General features: G+C 47.5%; 1 protein-coding gene across 4 annotated transcripts in view; it reads left to right on the plus strand.

Annotated features, from left to right (window-relative positions):
* The first annotated feature begins 3894 nt into the window (after positions 1-3894).
* The window catches only part of WDR61 (WD repeat domain 61), a 43208-nt gene continuing 22953 nt past the window's right edge, over positions 3895-24149 (plus strand). The window contains exons 1-6 of one of the 4 annotated variants that reach the window (XM_029594697.1): positions 3895-4006; positions 5016-5063; positions 5164-5191; positions 23010-23115; positions 23339-23511; positions 23612-23760. In XM_029594697.1, the coding sequence (XP_029450557.1) occupies positions 5052-5063; positions 5164-5191; positions 23010-23115; positions 23339-23511; positions 23612-23760 (468 nt within the window). In that variant the 5' untranslated portion in view covers positions 3895-4006; positions 5016-5051. Of the gene's footprint in view, positions 4066-4492; positions 4643-5015; positions 5064-5163; positions 5192-23009; positions 23116-23338; positions 23512-23611; positions 23761-24149 lie in introns of those variants that run through there. The other 3 variants (XM_029594698.1, XM_029594699.1, XM_029594700.1) reach the window with 3 other exon arrangements.

Consider the following 24149-nt stretch of genomic DNA (forward strand, 5'->3'; position numbering starts at 1 on the left):
AGTGATTTCGCTCCTTTTGTGATCTTTTTAAAAAATTTAGCTGCAGAGCTCGCAGCTCAGCCAGCCATTCAGCCTCGTGATGTCATTTCCTCCCATCCCATGCCCTTTTGAATTTTTGTTTACTGTTTTTGTCCTCATCTCCTCATCACTAACTATATGCCACACGTCTGGCAACTCTGGATCCTGCCTCCCCCCTTCACCAGCATTTCAAATCACCGAAGGCGCCAGACGCCAAGGGAATCCCACCCGCCTGTTGACCTGTATTGTGCCTTGGGAGGGTGGGCAAGAGTGCCTTCTCATCCCTTGCTTCAAGCAGCAGATTGCCCTGCGCTGCCCTTGGCTAACATTTGCCACAAGAGCGTCTTTTTCAAATTTTAATCAAGGAGACGTAAAGAATCAAGTCAAATTGCCCGACTCTGGCCGAGTTTCGCCACATGTGGTGGCTGCCTCAGGGGCTACAAACAAACATATAAAATGTTTAATAACATAAATAGCAAAAACATAAATAATTAAAATAATTAAAATCACATCTAAATCAAATCATCAGAAAACATAAAAACCAATACTTAAATAAATACATAAATAGATAAATTTATAATGACAATGGGACCAATGAATTCATTTCATTGGGATAATTTGAAAAAGTAACCAGACAAAGGAGACAAGATATGGTACTATATAAGTGTTTTATTCATGTCCAGGTTTGTTGACATATAAAGGATTAATTACTATTTTGGTTATGTTACTGATCTGTTATGTCATAACAGATTGTTGTATTGTATTCAATAATTTCAATACATACATGTACATTTTTTATATCATTATGTACCTTGTTGGCTATTGTAAAAAATAAACAATTACAAAAAAAAGAAGAGGGTGATAGTTCTTGTTAAATAGATCAGAAGGATTCTTAGATAAGTATATACCTGTTGCAACCGTCCCTTCCCGACGGCTTCACTCCGCCTACCTTTCTTTCCTGGCACCTCCTCTTGCTGTTGATGGACGCCTGGCTGCTGTGGTGTCTGCCTGCCGACCCCTCCGGCGTCCCCGGACCGGCTTGGGCACTGCCTCCCTCCATGCTCCGCTGGTACCTTAGGGTGCATGCGCCGCGTGGCCCTCACTCTTATTTCCTACTTGGTGCAAACCTCAGGGGCGTCCCCCTGTGATGATGTCACGCTGCCCGGATATTTAAAGCCTACATTGTTTGCTAGCCTTTGAGTTAGCAAGGGGATACCTTACGGATGGGATTCGCTCTCCGTACCCAGCAACTCTGTCTCCAATCTTCCATTGGACTCTTAACACTAACGGGGTACCCGCTCCTCGGAGGCCTCACTTGCTTTTCAGGTCGCTATCAGGAACCGGTACTCGCTCCTCGAGGGCCCATGTTCCCTGACTCGCTGCCTGCTCCTACCTTCTCTTCTGCCTGGAGGGATTTGCTATCTTCAACACCAGTGAGTACTACCATCTTCACCTCAGAGCTGTTTACTCGCTCCTCGAGGGCCTGCCTCCGTTCGAGCCCTGGGTCGTTCCTGGCTGGTTCCAGTGCTTTGTAGCATGTGTCGGCAAATTTTGCGAGTGATTTCGCTCCTTTTGTGATCTTTTTAAAAAATTTAGCTGCAGAGCTCGCCGCTCAGCCAGCCATTCAGCCTCGTGATGTCACTTCCTCCCATCCCATGCCCTTTTGAATTTTTGTTTACTGTTTTTGTCCTCATCTCCTCATCACTAACTATATGCCACACGTCTGGCAACTCTGGATCCTGCCTCCCCCCTTCACCAACATTTCAAATCACCGAAGGCGCCAGACTCCAAGGGAATCCCACCCGCCTGTTGACCTGTATTGTGCCTTGGGAGGGTGGGCAAGAGTGCCTTCTCATCCCTTGCTTCAAGCAGCAGATTGCCCTGCGCTGCCCTTGGCTAACATTTGCCACAAGAGCGTCTTTTTCAAATTTTAATCAAGGAGACGTAAAGAATCAAGTCAAATTGCCCGACTCTGGCCGAGTTTCGCCACATGTGGTCCAATGAATTTATTTCATTGGTCCCATTGTCATTATAAATTTATCTATTTATGTATTTATTTAAGTATTGGTTTTTATGTTTTCTGATGATTTGATTTAGATGTGATTTTAATTATTTTAATTATTTATGTTTTTGCTATTTATGTTATTAAACATTTTATATGTTTGTTTGTAGCCCCTGAGGCAGCCACCACATGTGGCGAAACTCGGCCAGAGTCGGGCAATTTGACTTGATTCTTTACGTCTCCTTGATTAAAATTTGAAAAAGACGCTCTTGTGGCATCCTTTCGTTTGTTGCTCACCTACGGTTTCACTGGATCGCCTACCCTGTTGTTTTTTGGGTCCTTGGCTAACATTTACCATGGTATGAACCAGAAGAACAAATTACCTTAAAATCTGCAATGGGGGTATATGTACTGGGTCTCTCTGGTAGGACAATGCAGAAAGATGTGTTCAGCCAAATGCTCCTGCACTTGAATGCACATTTTCTGTGCGCAAAACTTACTGGCAACATAGAAGGGAGTTCTGCATGTAGAAAATGTGAATTCCTAAACAGAAGTACTGCTTAGCGCCTTTCCATGGAAATCCCATGCAAATGAAAACATTAAGTAGTACTCCCTGATGCAGAAAGACTGCGTTTAGCCAGCGTATTTTTTTTTTTTTTTTTTAACGCTGGAAACTTAACTCCTGGATCAGAGCTGGAGTTAAATTTACAGCACAACTAAACAAAAAAAAAATTGAAAAAAAAGGAGGAAAAAATTCAGGAACATTCCACGTAAGTGCCAGCAGTCACCACCACTTATTCAGATACTGATTTTTCTGGCTATGTGACAGTGGGAAGCAGTTTCCGGATAGCCGGATAAGTCAGTACCATGCGCTGGAATCAAGCACACACAGGCCGATGCAATACTGATGCGCCTTAAACAGGTGCTCATGATTGAGCCCCAGCTCCCTTAATGCATGCCGATGCACCTCTCCCGGGTGCCCAATTTAATATTTAAACCGGGTGTCACGGTAAAAAGGAGGCACTAGGGGAAATTGTGCATCCCTAACGCCTCCTCGGCAGCAGGAGCCCAGGAGAGGTGGCTGTCTACTGTTTAGGAAAATGGATGCTCGTTAATTGAGCGTCCCTTTTCCTAACCTCACCTTTGGCACACTTTGTTGTATTTTATTATTATTATTATTTTTAATTTTCCTATTTCAGTTCCTCTGACTTGATATTGCAACGATATTAAGTCAGAGGAACCGAAAAAAGGATGAGCGCTATTGATTTCGCTCCGCGTCTGTTGTGCATTGTCGAGGCATTAATCCCCTTATTGCATAAGGGGATTATTTAGAGCCTCTACAGCCCTTGTCAATCTGAGCACATTGTATTGCATCGGCCCCAAAGGGATTAGGTTGTACCTACACAACCCGTTTCCAACTGCAGGTTAAACAGTGCATTCAGCTGAACGCTCTTTTTGCATGGGCCCCCAATGTTTTAACACTCAGCTACTTGCATCAGCCTCTGAAAAAATGCACCCAAGCTGAAACAAATTAACTAAATAAATATTTCTCTCGATAGAATGAAAAATACCGCAGACTTAGCAGTCAGCCCTGTGTTACCTTAGTACCTTCTATCACCAGAAGACTTACCAGATGGCTTCAGGTCGTCAGGGGCAGACGAGATGTACCTTGGAGTAAAACCAGCACTGGCTTACCTTTGGTCCTGATGCGGTGGAGCCATCTAGTAAGGAGGCCCGGCAGAAACCTACCCACTTACTATGCCCGGCCCCTTATCTCTATGGACCACTCCCTTCCTTGGCCGCAGTCACTTCCTGAATCCTGCCACACACAACATGGCCGCCTTCGCTGACTTGAGTCTTTTGAGGCCCCATGGTAACCTCCGTTCGTACGTCATCACTACGGCGACCAGCGCTTTGGTTACGTATGGCGTGGCCGGCTTGGATGGCAGGAAGCTTGGCTGCAGAAGGCTGGAGCTGTGCAACGCGGTGAGGAGCTTGTCAGGTTACTGGGTGAGGCGGCGAAGGACGAGGGTCCCGGCACGCTGGTAAAAAAAAACAAAAAAAAACTACAAAAATCCCGCTCACTGCTGAATGAGTCTCAGGGCAAAGCTCCCGAAGAGAATAATTCTTCCCTCTGCCTTTTGCTGAGCAGAGGCCCGGACTCGGCTCATGGTCCTGCAGGCGGTTAAACACTGTGCGTACTGGGACCTGTAGTTCTCACTGAGCTCTGTAAATAGGGCAGGATTACAAATCCCAAGACGCTCTCTGAACAGCGGGGCTCCCTGATTGATTGTAAACGCCATTAAGCAGGGATTGCTTCTTTTTGTGTGTGTTTTTACAGAGTTGCATATGGCGTGTAGCTCTATAGAAATATTAAGAAGTACGGTAGTAGTAGTGTTGAGACCGAGAGCCCCAAGGCAGGGCTGACCTTAAGAGCGTGCGGGGCCTGGGACAAATCAACTGCAGTGGGTCTCTGGAACGCTGGCGTGCATGTTTCCATCCCCAAGCTATCAAGAAATTAGTGTTGGGCAAGGGGCTATCATGCTGCAAGACCCAGGGCAGTCACCCCTTTTGCTCCTCATTCCTACACGGATGGCTGTGCCTCAAGTCGCTGGAATTGGGGTGAGTACGAGTCAAGTACAGAGTTAGGCAGAGGCAATTGCCTAGGGTGTCAGATTTTGAAGGTGTCAAGTGGGCTAAAGAGAAGCCTGCTCCTTTTGTCTTTGCTTCAAAGGGATGCCCCTCACCTCCATCCCACCAACAAAGATCAGGAGTTTGCCTTGATTTTTTGTATGCATATTTTGACTAGATTGTAAGCTCCAGTTACAAGAATTGTCCATTGTGTGTGCATCTGTATAGCACTGCATGCTTCTGGTATGTGCTATGCCAATGATGATGATAGTAGGTTAGTACATGTATGTCCTCAGATCAGAAAAAGGCTGACAAAATATTATTTGTGTAAATATGATTCCTAAAATTTTATTTTTTTGTCTAGGTAATTTTGTGTTCATATGAAATCTGAATGTGAAACATGAGTACACAGGTAAGTATTCTGGCTATTTTTAATCTAACTGAGTATGGCATGGTTTGGTTGGGATAGACTTGGACATGTTATGTATGGCATTTTTTTTTCTTTATTTCAGTATAGCATTCTCTTCAAACAAGAGCAAGGTAAGTCATTTTTGCAGATGCTATTCAACTAACTTACGAATCATAACTATAATTGGTGTCTCACTATAATTGAAGTTTATCATAATCCTTTGAAATACATAGTATTTTCACTGTCATGGCATATTTCAGGGGTGGCCAATTCCAGTCCTTGAGAACCACAAACAGGTCAGGTTTTCAGGATATCAAAATTTATCTCATACAAATGTATTGTGGATATATTGAAAATCAGGCTTGTTTGTGGCTCTCAAGGACCAGAGTTAGCCCACTTGGCAAGACCAAGTGAGGGACAAACCATAAATACATATATACTCATCCAAAATACAATATACGTAAATATTTCAGAGTAAAACTTAATGATGAGCCAAGAAATACATGATTAAATCCTAAATACAATAAAAACTGGATAATCCATTCTAGGATTCAAACAGCAATGGATAGATCATTCCTTTATTATATATTTTTAAAGTAAGAATGAATGGTGAGCCACAGTAAATCATATGGGATATGATGCTAAATCTGTTTGCTCTTCAACAACATTCTAAAAGTATGACCCAGGAAATAGAAACTGCAAAACTGATCTTTCCTTATCATCCACCTGACTGATTTTTTTTCCCCTATCAGCAAATGAAGACAGAATCAAAACTTCACTTTACCCTACTGTACTTAAGATATTGTGCCACCTGCAGTTCTCCACTGTTCTATTTCCAGCAGATGGTAGTGGGCAGGTCCCTTTGGAGGCTATCCTCCTGGTCAACTAAGGACGAGCAGGGGGTCAGTGGCCCTGGAAGTGCTCTTGTCCTTCCCTGGGGGGAAGCGGGTTTGAAAGCCAGTGGGGATGGTTTCCTCATTTCCTTTCCTCTCTTCTCTCTTTCTGTGCTGCCTACTGCCTGGATTCCTGTGCTGTGGATCAAGGAAGAGAATTTTTCTTTTGGGGTATTAAAGTTTAAAAAGAGAAAAAACCCCTCAGATTGTAGAAAATCTAAAACGGGCAATCAGCTTTTGAACTTCCAGTGAAGGTGGGATTGGCAGTTTTCCTGTGGTGCAGGGAATTTCGGGTGGCCCATTGCCAGCAGTGGAAGAGAGAGAATAAAAAAAAAAAAAGAGGATGGTGCATCCATTTTTACTGGAGCGGTTTACAGGCCTATGACTCAAACAGAAGAACTAGACAGAGATCTGGTTGAAGACATCTAAAAGGAGGGAAAGAAGGGAGAATTGTTGATTATTGGAGATTTTAATCTGCCGGATGTAGCCTGAAGAATCCCTTCTGTGGAATCTAACAGAAGTAGAGGGATGGTGGATGCCCTGCAAGGGGCTCTGTTCAAACAAACGAGGGAGGGAGTTATACTCGACTTAGTGCTCACTAACGGGCCGATGCAGTAAAGTGCGCTCAGCCTGAGCGCACCGTTAGCCCCCATTTGGATGCGCGTTTTTGACGCGCTATTTTTATCCCTTATACAGTAAGGGGTAATAGCATGTGGAAAACGCGCGTCCAACCCCCCCGAAACTAATAGCGCCCGCAACATTCAAATGCATGTTGGTGAGCCTATTAGACCCGCGCGATACAGAAAGTAAAATGTGCAGCCAAGCCGCACATTTTAATTTCGGCCAGCACCAGGAAAGTGTACAGAAAAGCAGAAAAAAATCCATGGCATCTGTTGTCGAACCTGCTGACAGCCACGGATTCGGAAAACGGACGCCAGTAAAATTGAGCGTTCGTTTTCCAACCCGTGGGCAGATTTTTTTTTTATCTCTGGGGCCTCCGACTTAATGTCACTATGCCGCACATTTTACTTTCAGAAATTAACGCCTGCCAAAGGCAGAAGTTAATTTCGGCCAGCACCGGGAAAGTGTACAGAAAAGCAGAAAACTGCTTTTCTGTACACCCTCCAACTTAATATCGCAGCACTGAGGAAAATGCAGCAATGGCAGTCATTTTGAGCTGTGTCAGTCTGGATAGAGATGGCCACCTCTGACCCCACCAATTCTGGTGTTAGTGCGCCAAGTCTTTTGACCTCAGTATTCCTGGATTGGATGAAGGAGGATTCTTAAGAGTATTTCTCTCCAGAGTGTGTAGTTTTAATACACAAGGCATTTTTATTTAAGAAAGACTTCAGTTCTGGTGTTTCTGAAGCTTTGGGGGCCCCTTATGGTGCTTCTACAATTTCCTCTCTCCCTAAGTAAGGTTGACTGTCACCAGATATGGACTTTCATCTGGATTCAGTGGCATTGGAAGATGATATTTTGGAACGACCTCCCAGGCGAGATCTAGATGGCTTGGAGGAAGGTGAAATCCCTGTCTGTAAAAGTGATGCTCCAAAAGTAGTCAGTCTCTCTTTAAAAAAAAAAAAAAGTTACCTGCTATGATTACCTGAGCCTTTGTGAAGCTGGATATCAAGGAAAAGAGAAAGGAGCTGGATCAGGAGGGAGAGCCTGTAATATCTTTCACAGGAGAGGAGTAATGGTCTGATGTGGGTTGGCTCCCACAGAGTGGCAGATGATGATACCGCTCTATTAGTGTAAGGAGTAACACTTAGAAGAAATAGTGAATCCCTGGGCCGATGGCAGATGACAGCGCCCTCCACCGGCTAGGCTGGAGTATTGAGACAAACACAGATAGTTCTTTATTAGACTGGAAGGAGAACCACCAGAGGTGGCAGTAGTGAGGTGATATGCCCAGCAGGGCTGAAGTCCCTCTGATACTGGAACTACAATCTCTGAGTTGCTGAGCTGTAAGGAGAGACTATAGGTAGTGAGTAGACAGGGTATTCTGGGCATAACCAGTGGCAGATGATACACTCACAATTGTAGATCTCTGTAGTGTCTTCTTTATGCAACAGAGAGTCTTCAGTATTCAGGAACAGGAGCCGCAGACGAATACTGGTTCCAATAGGCAGTCTGATATAGAACTCACAATAACTGTGTATGGGATGGCTTCTGGAATAGAAGAGAGGCTAGAAGAGATTTAGGAACGTAGGCCCTCGTGGAGCGAGAACCGGTTCCTATCTGTTAATCTGTAATAATAATCCATAAGATATAGGTATGCAATATCTTCTGAGGAAGAAGAGAGTATGAGAAAGGAATTAGGAAGATAGGCCCTCGTGGAGCGAGTACCGGTTCCTATCTGCAATGCTAACTCACGTTCCCTGTACGTATTAGACTGAAGGGAGCCTTAGAGATTAGGAACAAGGGCCCCCATGGAGCGAGTACTGGTTCCTGTCTGTAATAGGACTCACTGTATTCACGTCTGCGATTGCCTCCAGGCAATAGGAGTCTTCTGAGTCTTCGGGAACGTAGGCCCTTGAGGAGCGAGTACCGGATCTCGTCCAACAATCTGCGCCCTTGCTGGTACAATGTCTGGAACGCGCGTCATCAGGAACATGGCGGATCCGTAGCGTCAAGCCAGCCCGGGGATACCGGGACCAAGAGGGAGGGAGAAGCCGCGGCTGCATCTGTCCATCTGAGCCGAAGGGAGTCGCCACAAAGGTAGAGAGGGCGGAGGGAGGGCGAGAATAGGCACGAACGCAACAGCACTTGAGGTTGTGGCCTTAGCACTCCGTGCTACAGTGTTAGGGTATGGACATGTTTGTGCTAGGTCTAGCAGCTCCCAGTAGCCACCAGTGGCCATGGTATTTTGGAGCAGGAGGTAAAACAGCTGAAAGCTGGCGTTTCCTTTATTGCTGATGCCTTATTATTTGATTTGGACATCAATACGAAGCATGCTGTCTTTGGTTGCGGCCAGGCATTTGCTGTGGCTGCAAAATTGGGTCGTGGATGTTTGGTCTAAGGCTCAGCAGTTTTGCTATTTCAGGGAATACTCGTTTTTGATGAAGACCTAGAGAAACTAATCAAGCATCCGGGGGAGTCCAAGGCTCACAGGTTACCAGAGGCTAAACCAAAAAGTTCTCAAAAAGCTTTCCCAGTGTAACATGCCTTCAACCATGGGGTGCTGCACCACAGTTGGTATCCTGTACCTCATGATCCTGGGCTCAGTGCTGTGTTCTGCATCCTGCTGGGGCCTTCTAGCATGGCTCCTGGTGTCCTGCTCCTCTGCAGCTCTGAGTAAGGGCCTGCAGTAACTCACCAGGCTTATAGGGCCAGCGTCCAGGATTTCCTGTGATGCGGATTGATGACATCAGCACTGCTTTAACATAAAAGGAAACTCACTCCTCTGGGCTAGTGCCAGAGCAGCAGGTACTGTTTCTTTGTTCCTCTGTATTTGACTGTTCCTGATTCTGACTACCGATTGAGACCCAGGTTGGTTCCTGGCCTTGCTTCCATCTGCTGCCTGCCCTGATCCTTGCATGTATCCTGCTTCTGAATGGACTCCGCCTGCCTCAACCACGTCTCTGCCTTTTGATCTGCGTCTCTTAGCTCTGTGAGTCATTGATCTAAGGGTCCACTTTCCCAAGCCAGTCAGCATAAGTTTCAGGAGTCTGGATATTATTGTTCGGGAAAGTTTTCTACTCAGAGATAATTTACCGCAAAGGGCCAGTCCTTTCGCAGAGGTTGCAGAATTTAAAGAGATGCTGCCAACAGCCGCTCAGGAGCACTTAAAAGTTCTCCGTGAAGTCCAGAGGGTCCAATTTTTGGTCATGCAAATAGGGGGATGTTTAGTCCATGTTTTTCAAATGTAATAAAATAAAAATAATTTTAAAAGATAACAAACAGAAACAGAGAGATGTAGTTTTTCCATTATTTGCTATAAAATCTTGCATTTTACCCCACTTAAACCAATTTACAGCAAGAACTGGTCGTCCTCAATGTGTATGCCTTTTACTACGCTCTAGCAGTGCTTGTCGGAGGTGTAAAAAATGCAACCCCCCCCTTCCCCATTCTCATTATGAGTGATCCTGGGGTAATAAGATGTACACAAAAGGCCACATTTATACAATAGGTAAGTCACTGAGCAGCAGGCTTCGAGCCAAGGGAGAATGAGACTGGAGGTATATGTCCCAACGTTTGACAAAATCTTTTTTTTTTATACCATTCAATTTTGTCAACATATTTATCAAGAACACAGGTATGATGAATCAGGTTGCGAAATTGTGTTAGTGTGGGTGGGTCTGAGAGGATCCATTTTTGCAGAATACATTTCTTGGCAAGCAAGATCAACAATCTACAACACCATTGTTCATACTTACTGAAAAATGTGATGCCCCTAGTTCATCCCATAAAAAAAATTCACTGTAAACACAAAAGAAGTGGTGGTTATGGAGAGTAAGTGTTTATGTACCCGTTGCCAAAAAGAATAGATAACTGGACAAATCCAAAATTGGTGCCCAAGCATACTGTGTTCGTCCCCACATGTAGGGCAACTACTGCTGCCAAGGTTCCCGTAACTACCCGCTTGTGCAGAAGCTATATAGGATCTGTGCAGAAACCTGAACTGTAGTTCTTGAAGGGGAGTGTGTACTGCTAAGGACTGTGTACATCCAAAACAGCCCTTATAATAGGCTGAGGTCAATTTGGTGTCCAACTCTCTGTTCCAGTCAGCCACCAAGACATCCCAATTAGGAACAGGTTGATGCTTCATTAGTAACTTGTACCAGAAGGACACCCGATGGTGCATAGGATCGTCCATATCCAAAAAATACGAAAGTATTTCCCAAGCATAGTTATGGGGATCCAGCAAAGACAGGGACCTCACATAGTGACGTATTTGCAGATAAGCATAAAAATGCTGGTTTGGAAGGTCATAGTGTTCCCAAAGATTTTGAAAAGAGCATACAATATTGAATTCATCAACAGTATGGACAATTGCTCGCAGTCCTCTGTCCGCCAGATCTTAAAACACCCCACTCTGCATGCCAGGTAAAAAATCTCTGTTCCCTACTATCAGTAAAAAAATGAGTATAACGACTGGGGAATCCTAGGCGGTGACAAAACCAGCACCAGGCTGCCATAGTAGGCTTTATCAGCATGTTATGGCGAAGATGCGTGGGAAGTATCTGATGTGTGTTATATATAGTATGTATGAAAGATGGAGAAGTTTGACATAGAGCTGTTCAACTACCAAGGGTGTATATATACTTGTGCCCATGATCCAATCAGCTGCAATGTGCAGTTGGCATGCCACATTGTATGTTTTTATGTTTGCCAATCCCCATCCACCCGTTTTTCTTAAGTAGCGGAGTTTATCCAGAGCTATACGGGGCTTTTTCCATAAGAAGTGTCACACCTGGGTATAAATGCCCTGCAATTCCCGCTTTGTCCAGTATATTGGTAATAGTTGCATGGCATATAGCCAGTGAGGGAGAATCATCATTTGGTATAGGGCCATACGACCTGCAAGAGCGAGTAGCAGGTTATGCCAAAACTGAAGTTGAATATTAGTCTTCTGCCAAATTTTCTTATAATTCAGCAGCTGCACTAATGCCAGGATTCGAGGAATCAGCACACCAAGATAAATTATAGAGTCTGTAACCCGAGGTATGGGGAAATCAACTGGGATCCACTCATGAGCTTCAGGCATCGAAAGTAACGCAACCGATTTTCCCAAATTGAGTTTCAATCCCGCCACTCACTCATACCAAGTGAATTCTTACATTAACGGTTCCCAGGATTGCTGCGGGGAACTAACATGGACTAGGAGATTGTCAGCAAAAGCAACTAACTTATAAGAAGCCGGCTCTCCTGGACATGGGGGGACACCCCTAATATTCTTATTGATGTTATTTAAGAGGGTCTCTAAGGTGACAATGAACAGTAGTGGGGATAGTGGGCAGCCTTGTCGGGTTTCTCGATAGAGTTCAAATGGGGTAGAGAGGGCTCCATTGACAAGCACTGCCACTTTTGATTTGTGATAAAGGGCTTGCATCACATGATAAAAATATCCAGTGATACCCATAGGATTCAAAGTAGCAAACATATAAGACCAACTGACACTGTCAAATGCTTTTTCAGCATCAAAACGGATCAGCATAGAAGGTATATTTTGCCAATGACAGACTTCCAAGGAAGATAATATTTTTCGAACATTCATGGAGGAGTAACGATCCTTTACGAACACAACTTGATCTGTCTGAATGAGCAATGGCAATATGGTGGCTAACTGGTCTGCCGTGATCTTGGCTAACAATTTGGCATCAAAATTTAGGAGTGAAATCAGATGATATGATTCTGGCTGAGTCTGATCTTTATTGCCCTTGGGTATCACTGTGTTCCCTGTACGTACCAGGATCAGTCCAGATGGTGGGTTATGTCCCCCGTCCAGCAGATGGAGTCAGAACAGAGCTCGAGAGTGGCACCTCATATGCTAGCGCACCCTCTGCTGGAGCTCAGTATCTTTCTGACTCCAGCAGATGCGAGTTGGGGAAATCAGGATTTCCCAGGGGGACAGGTTTTCTTCTTTTCTTTGGCTCTCTTTTGAGTTCTTCCTGTCATCTTTGTTCCTCTTTGCAAGGTTGGATCAAGTTATTCTAAAAAAAAAAAAAAAGTAAATAAATTGCTGTTCACGTTGATTTTTGAGGAGGCGTTTCTTCGAGCTCTATTCTGCCTCCTCCTGCTATTCTGTACTTGCGCGTTGGGGTAAGTGGGTTTTTCCCTTTGTGTTTTGCTTGCTTTACAGCTGAGTTGGCCGGTGGCTCCGGCTCCTACGCGCGAGTGCTGACAGTCCCGCGGCCCGGCACGTTTTTTCCTCGGGCCTGGGCGCACCGGCGGGGGGTTTTCCCGCCGGTGCCTACGGACTTGTTGGGCGGGTTGTGAAGGCCACTCCGGCCCCCCCGCGGTGCGATTTCCTTTCGGCCCCCCCCGAGGCGGACTTTCGTCGCGGCATTCGATGCCGCGCTTCTCGAGGTGCGAGACCTGCGGAGAGCAGGGGTCTCGTTTCTCGAGGGAGGGGGTTTGCCCGCGCTGCCTTCCCGAGGAGGAAGGCGCCGCGCACGGCACGGGTGCGCTCCCGACCCCCCTCTCCCCGTTGCCCGGGAAGCGTGGGCCGGCCATTTCCTCGCCAAGGGCGGGAATGGCGGCCATTTTGGAGAGGGAGCTTGGCGCGGAAAACGGCCGGGAGGAGGATGCCGCGGCTCGGGGCGGCCCTCGCCTGCAGTGCAGCCCCGAGGAGGGCTTGCCGAATCGTCTGCCCCAGGAGCCCTCTACTTCTGGCGCGCCTCCCGGCATGCCATTTTTCTCCCCGGATTTTATTTTAAACTGCATAGGGCTTATTTACAAGGCCTAGCAGATCCGGGGGGCGCTATGGCTGGACCGCCCTCTCCCAAGATCCCTAAGCTAGCTTTGCCGCCCACCGGGCCTCCGGGCCCGGCTGGGGCAGTCCCAGGAACCCCTGCTCTGCCATCCCCGCCGCGCGCTGTGGGAGCGGCTTCCACCCCGGGATTCGATCCCTCTGACCCTCCGGAGGCGCACGCGGATGGACAGACGGAAGGAGACGATCCGCACGCCCTACGAATATTCCACAAGGAGGAGCTGCAGGATCTGCTGCAACAGACGCTGCAGGAGCTGGATTTGGATCCACCGCCGGATCCGCCGGCGCCAGTGGCTCCAGCGGTGGCGACGTGCTCTAAGAAAGGGGATCCAGTCCTGGCCGCGCTCAGGCCTCGGGCGAAGGCGTTTCCGGTTCATGAGTCTTTTCTGCAACTGCTTACTGGAGAATGGGACGCCCCGGAGGCGTCCCTGAGGGTCTCCCGAGCCATGGAAAAATTGTATCCGTTGCCGGAGGATTTCTTAGATCTCGTCCGGGTCCCTAAGGTGGATTCGGCGGTCTCTGCGGTGACGAAGAGGACGACGATCCCGGTCACGGGCGGTACGGCCCTACGGGACACGCAGGACCGCAAGCTGGAAACGTTCCTCAAAAGAGTGTTTGAAGTCTCGGCCTTAGGCATGCGTGCCGTCATGTGTACCTCGTTGACTCAGAGGGCGAGTCTCCTCTGGGTTCAGCAGCTCCTGACGTCCCAGCAGCTGCCTCCGGAGGAGGCCGCTCAGGCGGACAGCCTGGAATCTGCCATTGCATACGGGGCGGATGCTCTGTATGACCTCTTCCGTGTCCTGGCCCGGTCCATGGTCTCGGTGGTGGCAGCTCGTAGGCTCCTCTGGCTTCGGAATTGGTCGGCGGACGCTTCTTCGAAATCGAGCTTAGGATCCCTCCCGTTCCGGGGGAAGTTCCTCTTCGGCAATGAGCTGGATGAAATCATCAAATCATTGGGAGAAAACTCGGTGCATCGACTACCCGAAGACAGACAGCGGACTTACAGGCCGTTTGCTTCTTCCAGAACCAGAGCGAGGGCGCAGCGGCGTTTCAAGTCGTACCGACAGCCGGGACCTCGAGCCGCCCCCAACAGATCACAGCCGTGGTCGCGTTCCTTTCGCGGGCGGAGGCCCGCGAGAGACGGCTCGGGGCAGGGGAATCCCCCCGCCAAATCCACCCAATGATGCCAGGGTGGCCCACTCCTCCAGCCCGACCATCGGGGGCCGACTCACGGAATTCTTCGAGGAGTGGGCGAAGATCACCTCAGACCAGTGGGTCCTGGACGCCATCCGGCACGGTTACGCCTTGGAGTTTGTCCGCCCGCCACGGGACAAGTTCCTTTTCTCCCCGTGCGGCTCCAAGGCCAAACGAATGGCGGTTCAACAGACTCTGGACCGCCTTCAGGCCATAGAGGCAATTGTGCCCGTCCCCTTCGCCGAGGTGGGCTCGGGGCATTATTCCATCTACTTCGTAGTTCCCAAGAAGGACGGGTCGTTTCGCCCCATACTGGATTTAAAGGAGGTCAACCGGTCACTCCGGGTCAGCCGTTTTCGTATGGAGACACTGCGGTCGGTAATTGCCGCAGTGCACCGGGGGGAATTCCTGGCGTCCTTGGATCTGACGGAGGCGTATCTCCATATTCCCATACGTCCGGACCACCAGCGTTACCTTCGCTTCAAGATCCTCGGACAGCACTTTCAATTCCGGGCTCTGCCCTTCGGTTTGGCGACAGCCCCCCGGACCTTCACCAAGATTATGGTAGTGGTGGCGGCGGCCCTTCGCAAGGAGGGTATCTTAGTGCATCCCTACCTGGACGACTGGCTGGTACGGGCGAAGTCCTTCTCACTTGGTCAGGCCTCGGTTGCCAGGGTCTTGGCGGTCCTGCGCTCCCTGGGCTGGGTCGTGAACCTTCCCAAGAGCTCACTCGTGCCATCGCAACGCTTGGATTTCCTGGGCGCGACTTTCGACACTCAGCAGGGCATGGTGTTTCTGCGTTCCGACAAGGCCCTCTCGTTAAGGGAGCACATACGTCATTTCGCGGCCTTGCCGGAGCCCACCGCTTGGAATTACCTGCAGCTCCTGGGAGTGATGGGCTCCACGATCGACATGGTGCCCTGGGCCTTTGCACACCTGCGTCCCCTGCAGGCGTCCCTGCTTTCTCGTTGGAAACCGGTCTCGCAGGAGTATCAAGTGATCCTGCCTCTCCCTCAGGCGGCTCGGGACAGCCTAAAGTGGTGGTTGGTTCCGGCTCACCTGGCTCGCGGCGTTTCGCTCGAAGTCCCCACTTGGGTGGTGGTGACCACGGACGCCAGTCTAGTGGGCTGGGGCGCCGTCTGCGATCGCAGCGCCACGCAGGGGCTATGGGCGCCGGAGGAGGCTCGGTGGCCGATCAACCGACTGGAGACCAGGGCGGTACGGCTAGCGCTCCGGCACTTCCTCCCTCTGGTTCGGAACAGGGAGGTGCGGATCCTTTCCGACAATGCGACCACCGTGGCCTACATCAATCGCCAGGGCGGAACGAGAAGCGAACACGTCTCCGCCGAAACCACGCTACTGATGGCATGGGCGGAACTACATCTCGTGCGGCTCGCGGCCTCGCACATAGCCGGGGTGGACAACATCCAGGCGGATTATCTCAGTCGGCAGCGCCTGGACCCCGGCGAGTGGTCCCTATCCGACGCCGCGATGAAACTCCTAGTTCAACGCTGGGGGATGCCGCGGGTGGACCTGATGGCGACGGCGTCCAATACCAAGGCCCCGCGCTTCTTCAGTCGCAGAAGGGAGCGAGGCGCGGAGGGAGTGGATGCTCTGGCACTCCCGTGGCCAGAGGACCAATTGCTCTATGTCTTTCCTCCCTGGCCCCTTGTGGGCAAGGTCATTCGCAGGATAGAAAGTCACAGAGGCCTCGTGATTCTCGTGGCTCCAGAATGGGCCCGACGTCCCTGGTTCGCGGACCTACTCCTACTGGCGGTGGATGGACCGATCCGGCTGGGTCACCTTCCCCGGCTCCTGCACCAGGGTCCTGTATTTTTCGACCAGGCAGAACTCTTTTGTCTTGCGGCATGGCTTTTGAGCGGCGGCGTCTCCGCCGCAGAGGATACCCGGAGGCGGTGATCTCGACGATGCTTAAGGCCCGCAAGCCCTCCACGTCCGTGGCCTATGTTCGAGTGTGGAAGGTCTTCGAGGCCTGGTGTGCCGGTCGGGACGTCCGGCCCACGGAGGCGACGGTCGCACTAATCCTTCAGTTCTTGCAGGACGGACTGGACAAAGGTCTCGCTTTTAATTCTCTCCGCGTACAAGTGGCGGCTTTGAATATCTTAGTGCGGAACACGTCCTCGCTCCTGCTCCATCCGGACATCGCCCGGTTTCTGAAGGGGGTTCAACACGTCCGACCGCCGGTCAGGGACCCCTGCCCCTCGTGGAATCTTAATCTAGTACTTCGGGCACTGGCAGGTGCTCCATTCGAACCACTTCAAGGATCCACACTTAAAGACCTCACGATGAAGACAGTCTTTCTTCTAGCGATATGCTCCGCTCGGCGTATCTCGGAGCTTCAAGCGCTATCCTGCAGGGAGCCCTACCTGCGTATTTCGGATGCCGGGATTTCGCTTCGCACGGTGCCAGCTTTCCTGCCAAAGGTGGTGTCGTCCTTTCACTTGAACCAGACGGTTGAGATCTCGGCCTTTTCTCCAGAGGATTCTCGGACGCTTCGCCATCTGGATGTGAAGCGAGTGCTCCTCCACTACTTAGAGGTTACCAATGACTTCCGGGTATCCGATCATCTGTTTGTCCTCTGGTCGGGACCTAAGAAGGGTTCCGCCGCGTCGAAGACGACCATCGCCCGCTGGATTAAGGACGCCATCTCGGCGGCTTACATTGGTTCTGGACGAGACCCACCCAGGGGAGTTCGAGCCCACTCTACTCGCTCGCAAGCAGCATCCTGGGCTGAATCTCGTTCCGTGTCTCCGCAGGAGATCTGTCGGGCGGCGACTTGGAAGTCGCTGCATACCTTTGCCAGGCATTATCGGTTGCACCTGGCGCCTTCGGGATCCGGTCTCTTTGGGGATCAGGTCCTCCGAGCAGGGCTTTCAGGGGCCCACCCGGTTTAGGGAAGCTTGGGTACATCCCACCGTCTGGACTGATCCTGGTACGTACAGGGAAAAGAAAATTATTCCTTACCTGCTAATTTTCGTTCCTGTAGTACCATGGATCAGTCCAGACGCCCACCACGCTGGGATCTCAAGCTCCTGCTCGGGTTTTCGTCTGTATGGCTGTCTTGTTGGCTGCCTTTTCTTTCTTTCTTCCGCTAAGTTTCTTTCGAGGTTACAACTCCTCACAAGTTGACTGTTCCGACCTGAGTTGCAGGTCGTCTCGGTTATCGTTCTTGATGGTTTATTTACGTCAGGTTTCTTGATCCACCTTGTTCCTTACATTGCTATTTTCAGCTTTGTTATCCATGATACTGAGCTCCAGCAGAGGGTGCGCTAGCATATGAGGTGCCACTCTCGAGCTCTGTTCTGACTCCATCTGCTGGACGGGGGACATAACCCACCGTCTGGACTGATCCATGGTACTACAGGAACGAAAATTAGCAGGTAAGGAATAATTTTCTTATATGCACTATGTTCTGGTAAAGGGGAGAATCCCTATGTAGGATCAGGTCTTCAAACATATCACGCAACAGGTAGGAAATTTGATGTGCCAATATTTTATAGAATTCTACAGGATACCCATCAGGTCCAGGGGTCTTAAGTACTTCGGCTGCTTTAATTTTGTCATATATCTCCTGTGTCTTGATAGGTTGGTTCAATATGGTTACTTGAGATTCAGACAAACGACATAGGCCTGAATGGACTAAATAGTCTGTAATATGACGCTGGTCCACCGTTTCTGCTGTATATAAGTTCTGATATCGCGAATGATCTCACATTTCCCTTTATCTGAATTTACCAAGGAGCGCATTGCAGAGATATACCTATTGTTTCCCTAGCTTTTAGTCATGTTGGCTAGTAGTTTTCCATATTTGGCCTTAAAAAACATGGCAGATTTCTGCACCCTCTCATGCAGAATTAAGTTTAATTCACACTGGACTTTCGCGACCAAAGCCCTGGCAGCTGGGGTCGGGGTTTTCTCAAAGCAAGATTTAGCGTCTTTAAGGCGGGCCTCTAAGTGTCGAATTTGACATAATTGGGCTTTATTGCGAGATGCTACATAAGCTATTATATCGCCGTGCAGAACAGCCTTGGCAGTTTCCCAAAAAAGGAGGGGTTGGGTCTTGTGATTCTCATTAGTGAGTAGGTCTCCCATTTCTGAGCTAGGTAAGCACGAAATCTTGCATACCCATACAAATACCTTGGGAATCTCCACATGCAAGTTTCAGTAGACGAATTGCTGATTATGAAGTCTACTGATACTGGAGCATGATCAATTATCTCCAGGGATCCCAGCTCCGCCTGAAGCACCCATGCAAAGTCCACATTGCGAACAAATATATAATCTATTCGGGAACTTGTACCATGGGCCCACGAGATGAGAGTGTATTCTATGTCGGTTGGATGTAGTGTTCTCCAAGTGTCTAACATCCCCAGTGTTTGGCAAACCATCGATAACTCCTTGATAGTTGAGTCACCTGGTCCCGGTCTCTTTGCGGACCGGTCCTGTGTCAGGTCTAGTACACAATTAAAATTACCTCCTATAAGGAGATGTCCTTTGGCTTGGCCAGCTATTAGTGTTTGCAGCCTGGTGAAAAAAGCTTGGTGGTAGACATTGTGTGCATAAAAGTTGCAGATCATGAAGGGGCATCCTTGCAGAAGCCCAATTAGAATCAGATACCAACCTTCGTCATCTGAAATCACTTGCTCTAGCTGAAAAGGAACCTGTTTGCCTATTAAAATTGCTACTCCTGCTGTTTTGTCTGTGCCTAAGCCGAATAGACTTGACCCACACGTAGGACGGAGTTTTTGATGCTCTATTTTGTCAAGTTTTGTCTCCTGCAATAAGGCTATGTGTACATGATGTCTCTGTAAGGATTGCAAAAGCTTATACCTCTTAAAAACCGAGCCTATTCCTGGTACATTCCATGACCAAAATCGCAAAGACTTTTGTGGCATGATATTATCTCAAAATAATTTGGTTTGGGCTTCCCAGACTAAGCCCCAAACAATATGCATTTGTTTGGCCTATACTCATTCAGGATCACAAATATAACAAAATACCCTTGAAATTCCAGTTTCCCCATTTACCCCTCTTCCCCCCCCCCCCCCCCACACATTATCTCTTCCCATCTCTACACAGATTGAGACCATGGTCACCCTCCTGCTTGAAACATTCTCTCCCTCCAGAGAATAACTGAAAGCAAGAGAGAGCAAAAGAAAAAAAGAGGTGGAAAAGAACAAGAGAAGAGAAAGCAGAAAGAAAGAGAAAAAGAAAAAATAAAGAAAGACAATCCTCCAACAAACAAGTGATTATGTTTCAATAGTTTCCAAAAAGTTGGAGTCGACTACCCGACCTCAACCAAATCCAAAAGTACTTAAATGTCTCTAGAGGGGATCCTTGCGGGGTGGCTTTCATTCCAACTTAGCAGAGTGGCCATCTGGATGTAGTGAGTAGCACCATGTCGGCCTTGCTCATCAGTGTGAAGAGGGACTCACCAAAAAATTAAAGAAGCCGATCACTGGGTCCAGTGGCTCCCGCAGGAGTGGCCATGCACTAGGGTCCAAACGTTAGCCACAACACCACTCCCGTTGAGTAAACTGGAAAGGAATATCAGTGTCCCCTCTACTGTGGAGACCTTTCCACAGTAAAGGTAGTAATTCCAGGGTTGGAGCGCCGTGGTGAGGAGTAGCCTGGCAAGAAACCGTTCCCATTTCCTTCTTTCTAACAATAATGAGCCGGGCTAATGTAAGATGTAAAAAAGGATTTCTCTAAGTTAGGCACCGATCACTCCCCAGATTGTATCTCCAGGGTGGCACAAATTGCTGTGCTGCTTCGACGGACTCAAAAATGCAGTTCTCATTTTGCCATGTAATCCGAAGGCGCGCAGGAAACTGCAATACGAAGGTAATTTTGTTCTGTGTCGGCTTTGCGCAAACCAGAGTAAAGGCCTTTAGTTGCGCCGCTACCAAGGCCAAATAGTCTTGAAAGATTAAGATCGAGGAGCCTTCGTATTCCAGGGTGCGTCGTTTCCTGTGGGCTAGTAAAACATTCATTTTGTGCGTGGAGTTGAGGAATTTTGTGATAACTGGACGAGGCTTTGATGTGCTCGTTCTACTCATAGGTCTCCATGATTAGTGTGAAGTTCCAAAGCACGCGGTAGCCAAGATTCCAACAGTTTCGCTAAGTCCACTTAGCGAATTGATTCTGGGAATCCAATAAATCTTAGATTCCCTCTGCGAGACCTGTTTTCCAGGTCATCTAGTTTTTTCGCTTGCTTCTCTGATTCAGCTCGCACGTCGGTCAACTGTTGTTCAAGCTGCGTAACTTGTTCCCCCGCTGTTGTTATGCGCGTTTCAGCTTCCTGTAATCCTGTCTGTATCTGGTTCATCTGGTCAAATTTTTGGTAAAGTTTATCAAATTTAGAGTCCAAAGCTGTCACTACTGCTTCAACCAACTGTTACCTTCTTGTCTTGGGACTCCGGGGATGGCGGGGTATTGGCAGTCGTGGCCATTTTGTGATCAGTATGCCGGTATTTGTCAAGGTCGCGTCTTGCGGGTTTCGTTGCCATCCACTTTGAGTTAGGACTGGAAAGGTGAAAAAATGTTATGTTTGTTAAGACGAGGAGAGTTGTGTCCTTCTTTTGTAGGTAAGCTGGGCGCAAAAAAAGAATATGAAAATAGAGGCTCTCTGGAGGGAGGGAACATGGAGCTCAGCAGGAACACGTCCTACTCCTCCACTGTCACGAGAGGGGGGTAGTGTTACGACTATGGCTGCTGTGCAGCCTTCTTACCACCAGAGGTCCCTCACGAGCACGCAGGGGCTATATACTTTGTCAAAATAATCTCTACAAAATGCAAAGAACATTTAAGGTCCACATAGAAAATAATGAAAAAACTACATAAGAATGAAAATTGTATATCTGAATTATTTACTCACAGCGTCAGTATAGCCAATACATTCAATTCCTCAGTTAAAGCAAGTGTTTATGCAATTTAACATAGATGTTCTTAAATAATATCTACAAAAAGTAATGTTAAAACACGTCACAATGTTTACCTTGTTTAACAACAATAACAAAGGAAGAGATTGTTACCAGAACGGAGCTTACCGGAGCCTTCCTTCCATTGTCAAGGTATGCGGGAACCTAAACCGAAGCTAGCTAGGCTCGGATGGCTGGATCTTTAAATATCATGTGGAAGATACCTTCATTAAAAAGGGGATACAGTTGAATCACAGTCCAAATGAAAAGATACTCTTTGTAATTGTTTCACAGGACTGTTCCAATGTTTATTATTATTTTTATTATGTATGTATTTTTGTTCATCGCCTAGGCCTATTCTGTGTTAGGCGATCAATAAATTTTAATAAATGAAAAAAAGTCTCCCAGAAAATAAACATAATATATATTTACAGTATGAAACCAAATCTACTCATTTCCCTGAGATTGTCTCGTGAAGCTGTCATGGAACAGTCAATTTCAGAGACTCAGCAGGCTGGGCTTGGCGTAGGTCATTGAATGTCATCTGTTATCACCATTGCAAAAGCATTTCTCTTGTGAGATGGTTTATATAGAGTATCTTGTTCTTTGTCTGATTTTTTTTTTTTTTTTTTTTGTTCCTGCCAATATTCAGTTAAATCATGCTGTGTACAGGCTGGATAAACATGCGTGGAAATAGCTTGCTATGACTGCGGTTACTACCCCTAACCAATTAGCTAGATACTACACTTAGATGCACCTCCAGCACTGATATCCCTAACCATTTAGCTAGATACTTTACTTAGATGCATCTCCAGCACTACTGAAATAGATCGATGGCAGGGGTGGAAGGGAAATAGAACAAAAAAGTCACAAGAGTAACAGATAAGTATGGGGAAGAAAAAAGGTGAAAGCTTGCTGGGCAGACTGGATGGAACATTTGGTCGTCTTCTGCTGTCATTTCTATGTTTCCTTTCCCATGCATTCCAGTCCTAAGGCAGTGGGGCCCTGCTAGGTGCTAGCTCAAAAAAAAGGTCAGTGGAATGTGGGCTCCGGAGATTCAATAGCATACACAATTCAGTGATTTAGTTTTTTCCAGAGAAAACAGAGAAGAGAAGCCAAAAGGTTTAATAAACTATATATTCACTATTTATACAGCTTAGTCAGTGGTTCAATTTTTCAGGGGCCTAACTGGCCCTAGCCTTATGACACCAATATTTTTCACATTGTCTGTCCTTGTCTAATGCAGGTGTGTATTTTGCCAATGGCAATCCCTTAGAAAAGCACATGCTAGCATGATACCTCATTGGGGTATTTTGCTGCTCTGGCCACTTTGGCTAGATTAAAGACCAAACTGTTTACACTTTTTGCCCATTGCTCCATACTGTTGGCGAGTGTGGGGGGGGAAGAATTGTCTGTATACAAATGCTACATTGCTAATAATATTGTTACAACATAGGTTTTTATATATCATTTCATTTCTGCATAGCTCATGATGATGCCATCTGGTCTGTGGCCTGGAAAAGGAACGAGAGGGATGGCTCGGAGACCGTCATCACGGGTTCGTTAGACGATCTGGTCAAGGTCTGGAAATGGTGAGTCAGTAGTTCATTTGTTAATGACAATAATTACTTGCACACAAAGTCTCTCCCCATGCAATTATTATTATCATCGGATGCATGCATAGATGCTGTTCCGACAAAGCATGTCATGGAAACCTTCCTGTGTAGTCATGGTCTTGCCTAATTCTTGTGATGTCGCAGCCTGATTCCCAGCTGACTGGCGCATGCTCCTGACTCTTGTTATTCTTCCTGGAAGGACGGATGAGCGCTTAGATCTGCGCTGGACTCTAGAAGGTCATCAGCTGGGGGTGGTATGTGTAGATGTTAATCGCATGGGGAGCATTGCAGCCTCCAGCTCTCTTGATGCCCACATTCGCCTTTGGGATTTGGAAAACGGCAAGCAGATCAAATCCATCGATGCTGGCCCTGGTGAGACTTCTTTGTACCCTGCAGCCTTTCTTGCCTGTTCTCTGCATGGAATAAGCAGACCCTTTTTTTTTTGTACTGACGTCTACTCTTTGCTTTACAGTTGATGCCTGGTCACTGGCTTTTTCACCCGATTCTCAGTATTTGGCTACAGGAAGCCACGTGGGCAAAGTGAACATTTTTGGTGTTGAGACTGGGAAAAAAGAATATTCCTTGGACACTAGAGGGAAGTTTATCCTTAGCATTGCTTATGTAAGGACTTCTTCTTTTATCCAAGTACAGGATTCCACAGTGATGAACTCTTCTCCCTAGGGTTTGTAGGGAAGGCTAATTGGCAGATGTTTTATGTGTAATATTGCTTCTTCAGCAGTCAGGAGGGAAGACTGCTGATATCATGTAAAGCATTGTGCTATGTTATTGTTTTCTGTAAACCGAGGTGATGTAGACCTTTACGTACCGTGGTATATAAAAAATCTCCAATAAATAAATAAATAAATAAATAAATATAAAAGCAGATGTCATAAGTGGCATTGTATAGCATGCAGATGAGAGAGTACCAGAAATGCATTTAGGATTATAATTGTTAATGAAGTATAATTTTTAGTGCATAGATAAGGGTTTTCTGTGGGCCCTAGTTGTTT

This window comes from Rhinatrema bivittatum, chromosome 3 (assembly GCF_901001135.1).
Source record: "Rhinatrema bivittatum chromosome 3, aRhiBiv1.1, whole genome shotgun sequence".
Classification (NCBI taxonomy): domain Eukaryota; kingdom Metazoa; phylum Chordata; class Amphibia; order Gymnophiona; family Rhinatrematidae; genus Rhinatrema; species Rhinatrema bivittatum.